Source organism: Pygoscelis adeliae, unplaced genomic scaffold, assembly GCF_000699105.1.
Source record: "Pygoscelis adeliae isolate BGI_AS28 unplaced genomic scaffold, ASM69910v1 Scaffold74, whole genome shotgun sequence".
Classification (NCBI taxonomy): Eukaryota; Metazoa; Chordata; class Aves; order Sphenisciformes; family Spheniscidae; genus Pygoscelis; species Pygoscelis adeliae.
In genome coordinates this window covers 865,992-876,775 of record NW_008824665.1, presented here as the reverse complement: position 1 = coordinate 876,775, position 10,784 = coordinate 865,992, and the positions used below count along the sequence as shown (strand labels likewise).

The 10,784-nt window shown below is 38.2% G+C and overlaps 1 protein-coding gene across 2 annotated transcripts in view; it reads left to right on the top strand.

The window, feature by feature from the left end:
• Window positions 1–10,083, top strand: part of SLC25A30 (solute carrier family 25, member 30) — an 11,020-nt gene extending 937 nt beyond the window's left edge. Inside the window, exons 1-10 of one of the 2 annotated variants that reach the window (XM_009322827.1) lie at window positions 21–2,020; window positions 2,161–2,239; window positions 3,694–3,841; window positions 4,492–4,586; window positions 4,882–4,967; window positions 6,278–6,373; window positions 7,267–7,391; window positions 7,922–8,060; window positions 9,022–9,102; window positions 9,870–10,083. In XM_009322827.1, coding sequence (XP_009321102.1) covers window positions 2,176–2,239; window positions 3,694–3,841; window positions 4,492–4,586; window positions 4,882–4,967; window positions 6,278–6,373; window positions 7,267–7,391; window positions 7,922–8,060; window positions 9,022–9,102; window positions 9,870–9,911 — 876 coding nt within the window. In that variant the 5' untranslated portion in view covers window positions 21–2,020; window positions 2,161–2,175 and the 3' untranslated portion in view covers window positions 9,912–10,083. Of the gene's footprint in view, window positions 1–20; window positions 2,021–2,160; window positions 2,240–3,693; window positions 3,842–4,491; window positions 4,587–4,881; window positions 4,968–6,277; window positions 6,374–7,266; window positions 7,392–7,921; window positions 8,061–9,021; window positions 9,103–9,869 lie in introns of those variants that run through there. The other variant, XM_009322828.1, reaches the window with a different exon arrangement.
• Window positions 10,084–10,784: the final 701 nt, after the last annotated feature.

The following is a 10,784-nucleotide window of genomic DNA, read 5'->3' as shown; positions in this document are numbered from 1 at the left end:
ATTTCTGAGTAAGAAGCAAAATAAGAATTCAGAAAACGAGACAGCTGAGGTGAAAGGGCAAAGTTTCTTGCTGGTGTGGTGTGGTTTTTTTTGGTTTTTTTTTTTTTGAGATAAGCTCTGCCACTCTGCTTAAATTTCTTCCTGTAAGTATGGAAAGCTAGAAGGAGGGATGCAAGATAGAAATAAGTGGAAAGTGTCAGATGGTTAGCTTGGCCTAAATAGCAGGAAAGGAGACTAGTAAGCCTTTCGGACGTACAAACCTTGACAGTGGTGTGTAAGGCCTTTACCTTGATATGTCAAGGGAACAGTGTGCTATAAAATTTCCACAGTAGGGTAACCTATACATTTATCAAAACTTCAGCTAATATTAGTAAATCTGTGTGCAAATTGAAAACTTTATTTGACTGTGCTTGCATACTTCTACATTGTGTCAGTGCTCCAGAATTACACAGAAAAACGGAGTAGCCTTCATTGCCCAGGCAGAGTGAAATACAAAACAAACAAAAGTACAGATACACTTTAGTTTTGTATCAGTGTTATGGTATTTGTGATAGATGAAAATTTGTTTTAATGTGTTGAGGGGAAAAAAAGTTAGCTGGTATTTTCAATTTTGACGAATCTCTCAAAAGCAAAGGTCGTGTGTGGCTGATAGTGGGGAGACTGAGCTTGCCTTTGTCTCCATTAATTAAATGAGCCGCCATTAATCGTGGCAGGACAAGGAATGTGAGGAACTTGGAGCTGGAAGTGTCCTGCCTCTGGCACAGTGTCATACCCACGTGGCTTTGCTGCTTTCATATTGAAAAACTGGCATAGTCTATGCCTGTGGCTCCTGATCTCTGCCCGGCACTCTTTTTGGCAATATAGTGGATGCCCTTACTTGCCTTTTCTTTGTTTTTTTTTACATCAGTGATGTTCTTTGCAGCAGCCTAAAGAGTCAGATGGATTTCTGTGCTCTTGGTTGTTAGGTATTTGAAATTGTGTGCTGTGAGCTCCTATGGGTTTTTATTGTATTGAGCATCAGAAGACTGAAGACCCAGGTAACCCCTGTGAAGTAAAGATGATAAAAGGAAAACTGGGGCTGCAGTAACTATTCAGGCATGCTCAGTGTCTGCAACTTCTGTTAACTTTGGACACTGGATTATTGGCACTTCGAGAGGAAGTGACCAAGGAAGGTTCATCTTTACAAAAGGCAGTGCTAAGTAACTGGTGTATTTGTGATATTTTTCTAGCTCGGCAGTACAGGTGAATAAACAAAGTTACAGGGAGTGGAAGTGCCAAGGGATGTATTTTCAAGTACAATTATTCCACAAAATTAATTGGCAAAAGATAACTGTAGAATCCAATGTTTAGGAGGATATTACAGAAAATGGGGAATGGAAAGTATTTATATTATGAGGAAGTGAAAAAATAAGCTGTGGAGAGACCTACTTGCTTTTGAGAAGGGCAATTTTGTATTGGTTGGACTACTTTGGTTTTGCAGTTCTTACCTCCAAAATAATTGGCTGATTTTAGCATCTTGCAAAGCATATGCCATAGTTAATTATGATTTGTGGTCACTTTGTCACATTCACTTAATTGACTTCTAAATTAGAGCAGCCTTTTTTTACTGTAAAAGGCTTTATGCACCTGATTACTTTCATATAAAGTTCACAAGAATGAATATTGTGAACACTGGTAGCAGAAATAGGCCTTAATGGAGGCAAAACGTTGTATGCACCCCTATTTTCTGTCCAAGCGTACCAGCTCAGCTCACGTTAATGTTGATAGCAGGAAAAAAGGGACAGAAGTTTAGTAATGACTGTCTTAAAGTTCCATTTGATTGCAGGGTATAGGCAAACTAATCCAGCTTGGTAAGGATCGTTGGAGGTTATTCACTGCAGTGCTCCTTAAGATCATACCCGGGAGACAAACTATTCTAACCTTTCATCATGAGGATAGTGGTGGCCCAAATACATAGAGACATTGATTTGAACCCGGATGCCTTTGTGCAGTATTACTGACTTTCTTCTGACTGTCAAAGGTATTAAATGTTTTTATCCTTAGTATGTTTGGAAGGTCCATCTTAAATGGACAAGGCACAAAGTTTTATTAAGTGTTAGCATATATATTTATATAACGGATGTACTTATAGAAGCATTAAATTGTTGTCTTATTTCACAGAAAGAAAAATCAATAATGTCAGCACTAAACTGGAAGCCCTTTATCTATGGAGGTTTAGCATCAATCACTGCAGAATGTGGTAAGCTTTTCCTTTACTGTTTTACATGATTTCCTTTACTGAGATAGTCCTTTTTAGAACAAGCTTGGTTCCATGCTATCAGTGACACAGTAGTATATGGTGGTCTACAGCATAGGAGTTTTTTTCTTTAATGCTGACTGAGGAGTTGCTCGGAACTTTGTTACAATGTCAGAACACTTCTGTCTGTAAACTCGCATCCCCCCTCAGTCTTGTTTTTATACAAACTTTGCCTTTGCTTTCTACTATTTGGTGTTTGTGGATCTGTTCCTAGACACTAGTCATAAGTATACACAGCTTTTGTTTTGCTAGAGTAGATAAGTTAAGAGCTTAACTTGTAAAATTTTTCTCTTAGCTTTTCTGAGTAGCTATGTTGCAGTTTAAATTCCCTTTTCTTGGATGAGAGTGGCTGATTAGCTTTGAACACTTAAATTCAGTTAGTGTGCAACATAGAATAATTGCTATAGTGAGACAGTGCATCTGATGTTTTAGTGCCTACTCTAAAGACAAACTTAAAATACTAACATCCTTTTAAAGACTTATCTGAAATGCATGTACATGAAAATAAAGGAAATCTGGATTTTCATAGTACTAGAGCATAGTCTGATGTGTTGTGGGCTTGCATGTGAAGTCTGCCTAATAAAGTAGATGTAGTATAAATTTACATTTAAAACTACAATTTTGTTTTCCTTTTCTACCTTCTCTTATGAATCTTGTTCAAGCTTGAGTTTAAAACCTCTCTTTTTTGACTTGACTGAATGTGGCAAATAATGCCAAAAGCTTCATGAGGAAGACAAGCAATTCATAAAAGCCTTGCTTGCCTGGTAAAAGTCGTTAGAATAGATGTGATTAATCCTGACTCCTATTAGTGTTTACGTGAGTATTGAACATTGAGGTGGTCCCTTTCCTAAAGATAACCTCTGGAGGAATATGATTTCTAAACTGTTTCATAAAGGGAGCATGGAGAGTATGAACTTGACATAGCAATAGGCTACAGGAAAGCAGTAACAGAAATAGGTACTGCTGCTATTTTTTATGGATTCTAGGCTAGAATCTGTACAGCTTGTCTTACGGAATTTATTTCTTTGCCTTCAATGAAATGCTTTTCGAAGATGTTGGTAGAATACAGATGCAAACTCTGTACTTGACTGTGATTGTAGAGTCCTATTCAGTGTGGCTCTTTACAGCCAGGCAATACCATGTCGCCTGAAAACATTGTGAATGCAAAACGTAAACAGAGGAAGTAGGTAGGGCCTCTGACAAGCTTTTAGGAGAAACAAGAAGACATAAAATGAACGACTCGTTTAAAAGAAAGTCTTGGTAAGAGACTTTTTTTCTCTGGGAGTATTTTTATATATTTTAGTATATAATAAAGGCTGCTTTTTCTTAGATCATGTTCCTTGTTGTCTTTGGTTAGGTAACTACTTGATTAATTTTATCTCTGATTTTTCTTTAAGGTACTTTCCCCATTGATCTGACCAAAACACGTCTGCAGGTTCAAGGTCAAGTTAATGATGCCAAATATAAAGAGATCCGCTACCGTGGAATGGTGCATGCACTAGTCAGAATATGCAGAGAAGAAGGATTGAAAGCCTTATACTCTGGGTAAAATTAGCTGACTTGCAGTAATGGTTTATGAACAGTATATTGATAAGTATAAGCCTATAGTGTGTGAATTCTTGGGTTTCAGATTTACAAGGTATTTGGTTAGCCTCAATTAATCTGGAAGTTGAAAGCCCAAGCTTAGATTGCTTCAGTCTTTGCACTCTGCAATAGCATTTCATGTTTAAAAAAACCTAAACAAACCTACCTGAAAAAAAAAATAGCTAAGCATAAAGTTATTCTATACAATGCTGCTATGGTTGTTCCATCTCTCAGAAGAAAAATTGAATTAACCTTTGTGTAGAAATGGGCATGCTTTTCTTCAAAGCATACAAAATGGTGGGAGAAAGATGTAACCTGCAGATTACATTTCAGGCAAGCTTCCTAGCTATTTTATAGATCACAAGTTGAGATATGCTCTCATAGTAATCCTTCCACAGTTCATTCATGTTCTTGCAGGCTTTATTTAAAAAAACAAAAATCAAAACAACAACAAAACCTTGTTTTGTCTATAGTGAGTCTGAATTGTTGATTTAAATGAACAAACCTTTCTCTGGTAGATGTCTTGTGTTCAGTCTCTCCTGCTATAAAGTATTTGCTAATCAGTCTTTTGCAATTTTGAGCATAAATGTTATTACTGCCTATTTTTACAGGATTGCACCTGCAATGCTACGGCAAGCTTCATATGGAACTATAAAAATAGGCACTTACCAGAGCTTAAAAAGAATGTTTGTTGAGCATCCAGAAGGTGGGTGGGTTTTTTCAATTTAATTGAGGACTGATTTGCTTGAAGCTGGTTGTTTCCATTTGGTATCTTACTGTAGCAGTTTGAACAAGTCTACATTCCCTGTAGAATGTAGAAGATATTCCTTGTACCAATTACAACAAAGTGAGTCAGCATGGAAAACTTGTCAGAGCAGTTTTTAAGGCTTCTGTAATTGGCACTCTCTCTGGTTAAAGGAGAGGTGGCATCATCCTGACCGGATGCATCTTAAGATTTGCAAATCTGCAGCTAGACTCTTTTTCTTTTGTTTATGGAATAGATGAAACCCTGATGATAAATGTTCTGTGTGGCATTCTTTCGGGAGTAATTTCATCATCTATTGCCAACCCTACAGATGTCTTAAAGGTAATTATGTGTTACACAGAGTTTGTCCTTAGTTTTTGTCCTCTCCTTGAGGAAATGCAGAATCTCCTGATGAATATAGGATTTGTTGTTTTGTAACCCTATTTATTCTCATCTCTTAACTTAAAAAAAAAAAAAAAAAATCAGTAACATCCTGAATTCTTGGAACCTCCTTCTGCATCCATATTAATTGGATGCACTTCTGCGTCCATATTAATTGGATGCAGAAGTATTTACTAGGAAACTGATGGCTGGAGAAGTAGTTGGATCCATATAACTTTTTCTGGGGGTGGGGAGAGAATAATTTTAGATGACTCTCTTTAACTTTCATGATATAGCTTCTGTGTGGAAGCCACACTGCATATTTCATCTATACTGCTTGGTAATGCTGTTATACTAGAATGTTTCTAGAGCTCAAAATAGGTGAAGATCAATTGAGAGGCAAGAGTTTAGTGAGTGCTACTTGTACTGTATGATTCTTTAATCCTGTAGAAAGGCTTTGCAGTCCAGTGTCCCGTGGAAATAGTGTTCCAGCATCAGTCATTTGAAGTGAATTGGTGAAACCACCGCCTCTTTAAGAATCTGTTGGCTTATTGATAGTCAATGACCTCTTTTCCAGTTACTTAAAAGGGCTGATGGTATTTAAGTTACAAAACTGTAGCATGTGACTTACATGGCTGCCTCTAATGAAAAATTAAAAAACCCTCTTTCTGTTCTCCTAAAACTACTAAAAACTTAATCCTTCATAGGGCTAGTGTGGTTATGTAGAGGCATTTCAAACACAAGCTATTTCAAGTGTGGCTTCAATTAGTTATTTCCCAAAACTCTGTCCACATACCAACTTGCTTGTCATCAAGCTTGTATTTGGTAGTCACCATGGCAGGTTCCCAAGGACATTCATAGAAATCCACAGGGCTGAAGACCATGGATCCCACTAGCTGAAACCTTAATCTTTTTAACCTTTCATTTTAACATGTTTCTGTGAGAACAGTGTAAAGGGCATCCTGCAGAACCCATCTGTCAGTCTAATCTAAATGGAGTGGTGTACAAGTACAGAAATAGAAGTGACTTAATGCATTAAGAGCTACACCACGTACTCGTTCAAAATTAGCAGCTGCATTTGGATAGTTAAGGCACTTCAAAAGATTGCATCATGGTTATGATAATGTCAGCTATCAATTTGTATTCAAAGAGAAATTGACTTTACTACTTAAAAGATAGTAACTTGAAATGTTAATAAGACTATTAAACCATTAATGGTTGTATGTTTGAAAAGTATTTATTTTCTAATTTTATCTTCAAATGAATCTCAGATCAGAATGCAAGCCCAAGGTAGTGTGATTCAAGGAGGAATGATGGGCAACTTCATACAGATCTACCAAAAGGAAGGCACTAAAGGATTGTGGAAGGCAAGTTTTTTGAACTATATCCCACATTCAAAGTACACTTTCTTGCTCCACTGAATTTCATGTGCTTCTACAGTATTCTCAGCCAAAATATGGAGAAGTCAGTAGCTAATACGCATGTAACTTTTCATGACTACCTTACTGCTGGTGTCTCGGTGCATTTTGACAAAGGGTTACTGCCAGTCTTGTGTTCAAGGATTAGCCACTTCTTAAAGGGGAGACAAATGGAGGCTTAAATTAGGGTGACTGGCTCTAGGACTAGTTCAACAACCCTTTGTAAGACACCTCTCGGTCTGTATGCTCTGCTCTTTTTAAAACATAAAAACATACTAAAGAACATTTGGAAGTGAAGGTACTAATGAACATCCCCTCTAGCTCAGGAATTCTTGTACTCAGTCTTGTAGGTTGTCTTATGCCAGTTACAGTCAGTGACTGTTTAACAACTGAAGACCAAGAATGGACAGTTGCTCTGAAACAGCTGGAAAATAGAAATGTCTTTCTATTAGTGTGCTTTTCTCTGCAAAGCTTCTTGATCTCCACTTTTCTGTTCATCTTCCTTACTTTGTCAGTTTTTCAGTTAGCAGCAAGGGGAGCCAGTATCACCTGGTTGGTGAGGTCTTAGCTGACTGTTGGTGTAAGAATTTGTATGTTAAGCAGAGATGGAGTAGCATAAAGGAACTGAAATTGCTGTTCAGTGTGGAAAAGTGATTCATCTGTTAACCTGAACCTGCATTTTTGGAGCACATACATCTAAGACTTGTACTAATTAGCCTTATTTGAATTCACAATGTTCTTAACACATTCATGGTGTGTTGCTTTGTATTATAAAAGCTAGGCTTTTCTGATGGTGCACAAAGGTTAATTTTAAACTTCAGCTATATCCTTTCTTTTGCCAGGGAGTATCGTTGACAGCACAGAGAGCTGCTATTGTTGTTGGAGTGGAACTGCCAGTGTATGACCTTACCAAGAAGCACATAATTATGTCTGGATTTATGGGAGATACAGTATATACTCACTTTCTGTAAGTTTGTATAACTGCTTGCATAGCTCATCGTTGGTTTGTTCTTGTTATGAGAGAGGAATCTTTTTTTATTTTTCTGCCATCGGTATAGATGTAAAAATATACTTCTGATGTGTTTATACTTTTTAATGCAATAGCATCTCAAATGGTAGCACATAGCATGGAAGCTAATTTTACTTAGGACTTGGATTTAACTTTCTTTTGAATATGGAATTTTGGTTTGTGGATGATCTGAATCATTCAGCTTTGCAAATTGAGATTAGAGGAAAGTTCCAATCAAATATCTGCTATTCTCAGAGGCACAAACATCTGTTCAGGTATACAGAAACTGTATGTAAGGGCTGTATACCAAATCTTGAAAATGATGCTTTATAGTATATGAAAAGTAATTTTTCACATCTATTAGCTGATGTAATTTTTAACTGAAAGCGTTAAGCACTCATTATTACTGCATGTTTTCTGGGGAGTGGGGATTCTTGTGCATCTTGAAATGTGGGAGGTCAAATTTCATTAAACCTTTCTTTCATTAGCTCAAGTTTTACTTGTGGCTTAGCTGGAGCCCTGGCATCCAACCCAATTGATGTTGTGAGAACACGCATGATGAATCAGAGAAGCCAACAACATGGGGGACACTCAAACTACAAGGGTACTTTGGATTGCTTGGTACAAGTAAGTAGTTCATGTATCAACGTAAGTAGAAGCTGGTGCCATCAAGCGATGATTTTGGTGTAGAACTTGAAATTGTTCTAAGTTTCCCTAGAAATTAACCCAAGTAACTTTAAGCTTTTTGCCCTAATGCTCAAAAGGACTATACTGCCAATAATGCACTTGGTGTGAAAAGTATCTACTGTCTTGACAGAAAGGCAGGAAGAAAGTTAGTGTGTACTGCAGGCACTTAATTCCTTTTGGTGCTTGGATGAGGAGACCAAGTCTCTCAGCAGCACTGTCTCTTACTTAACTTTTTACGATGTTAGGATATTGATAGGAAATGATAATTTCCTAGGTCAGTTCTTGAAGAACAACATCTTCTGGGGCAGATGGCTTTCTCCGGTGCTTACTGCATAATGGAAAGCCTAGTACAGCCAAAGGCAGTGTCAGTCTCTGATTATTTTGGCTTGGTTTCTTAAATCCCTAAATTGGGTGTGATGTGGGAGCATGACGGCCTTTTACATGGAGAAGAGTGGATAGGAAATTGTTGGTGTCCAAACTGTTGACTGAACAGTCCAGTTTGTGTAACAGTCCAAGTCACATTGTCCAGTGCAATTTTGTGAAGTCCATAAAGCAAAGTGAAAAATTTCAAGGGGGTGCCTAACGTGAGCTGCAGGTTTACATGCAGTGCTCTGCAAGGTTTTTTGGGGAAAAAAAGTCTAGGAATGCAATTTAGAGGAATCTGGGTTGGGTACTGAATGACATAGACTGCATCTTCACCTGCCAGGCAATGCTGCAGGCATTACTAATCTTGGCTTTATCTAGTGAAATGTTTCCTTGTCCCATCATACAGCATGTTTAAACGAAGGTTACAGCACTAAGCCATCCCCTTGTCTGGTTTAGAATCTTGTTAGCTGTGATGCTGTCTAGATTTCTCACTAAAAGAATTACATAAGCGTATTCTTGCTGTGTTTTTTTCCAGACATGGAAGAATGAAGGCTTTTTTGCTCTATATAAAGGGTTTTGGCCAAATTGGTTAAGACTTGGTCCTTGGAATATCATTGTATCCTTTTCAAAGGTGTGCAAAACTATTAAGCTAGCCATACAACAGCAAGTATTGACGGACAGTTTCACAGAATGCTCAGTGTGGAAAGTGTCATGTCAGCACAAATATTCCCTTTTTATGAATGGAAAATTGTGTAGTTGGCCATTTTCTTAGTCAGCTACTGCTGGTCAGATTGAATTTGTGATTCGCAGAGTGAATATTAGAATGTGATCTTGCAAAACATTTTTCTGTTCCTCCAATTTCATACCTGTCTGTTTCTTTAGTTTGGAGCCTAGTTTTAAATAAAATTGACCAGGTGAGTTAGGAATGGGGTCTATTTCCAGAACTGGGGAAAATGTTGGCAGTTAGCCATGAAATGTTTTTGTTTATCTTAGTCTCACACAGTTTTGGTTTTGTTCCAAGAGCCAGCTGATCAGAGCCCTGGGAAGTGGGTTGGTGGTAATGTTTTTTACCATGAGCAAACCTACTTTAGCCCATCAAAGCGAAGTGAGTAAAGACTCTAAGGGCTGTCGCAGTATTCTCCTGCCTCCTCAGTCCTGTGTTTAAGATCCTGAGGAATAGGGATGGGAAAGTAATTGGCATCACCAGCCTTAGAGCAAGTTTCATTGTTCTGCCTAGTACTGCATAACAAAACCAGGCAGCCGGCAGCACTGCACACGAAGAGTGGAACAAAGTTTCACACAGATGCAGCTGTCCTGTAGTAGCGAAGTGATCACTTTGCACTGCGTGAACAGGAAACAGTTTTCCTTAATCAGCTGTTCCAGTTCTTTCTGACATATGAGCAGCTGAAGAAATTAGACTTCTGACACGCTGAACTGTATACTGAATTCTGTTAATGTGCTGTTTGAGTTTAGAGCAACTTGTAAGTTGTCTTGAGTATTTGCTCTTTATCGTCTGAGATGCTGGCCAAAGGAAGGGGTCACTACAAGACTGTGAATGAGAACAACCTGGAAGCAATTTCAAGGCAAACCGGCTCCTGCAACAGTGGCTCGCTCACGTGATTCGGTGGATGGTGTGCACTGCTTTCCAGGCTGAACCAAACATGGTGGAATACCTTCTGTCAACGGCTTAAGTGTTCTTGAATGTGAAGATCTGTAGATGCAACTTTATGCTGTTGAGACTCAGACGCACAGTGTTTTATAAGAGGCAAAGAACAATCTTTCTGTAAAGGAAGATCAGTAGTACCAAGGAGCTGGGCTTTTCCTGTTTTCAGGAGTGTATACAATTTGACTGTAATATTTTTATAGTTTCTAATTAACTGGAAGTGTCACAGGACATCTTTGCAGGCTTTCAGTTCAGCAAAATACCTGCTGCAGTGCAAAATCTGCTTCTGGTTTTAGAGCTTTCCTGTGTTCTAAGTCCTTGGATGTCTGCACAGTTTGCTGGGAATAATCCAGCTTCATTTGAAGGTGTGGTTGCTACAGTTGTCAGTTTTGCATAGCTTGAAGGAAGTTTTTTTCCAATGTATCATTCTTGATCTTCAGCATAAGTGATTCTTCAACATATTCATATGTAAATTGCAAGTAGGAATGAAGTTCAAACAAGTCCATGCTCATCTGCCTATCCTGCAGAGAAACTTTCTGTGCTTCTTCCATTGTCGGGAGGATCTACTTGTCACGGTTACTGGCTGTTACGTATCATCTGAGAGATGCAAGTTTTACACTGAGCAGTTCAGGCCG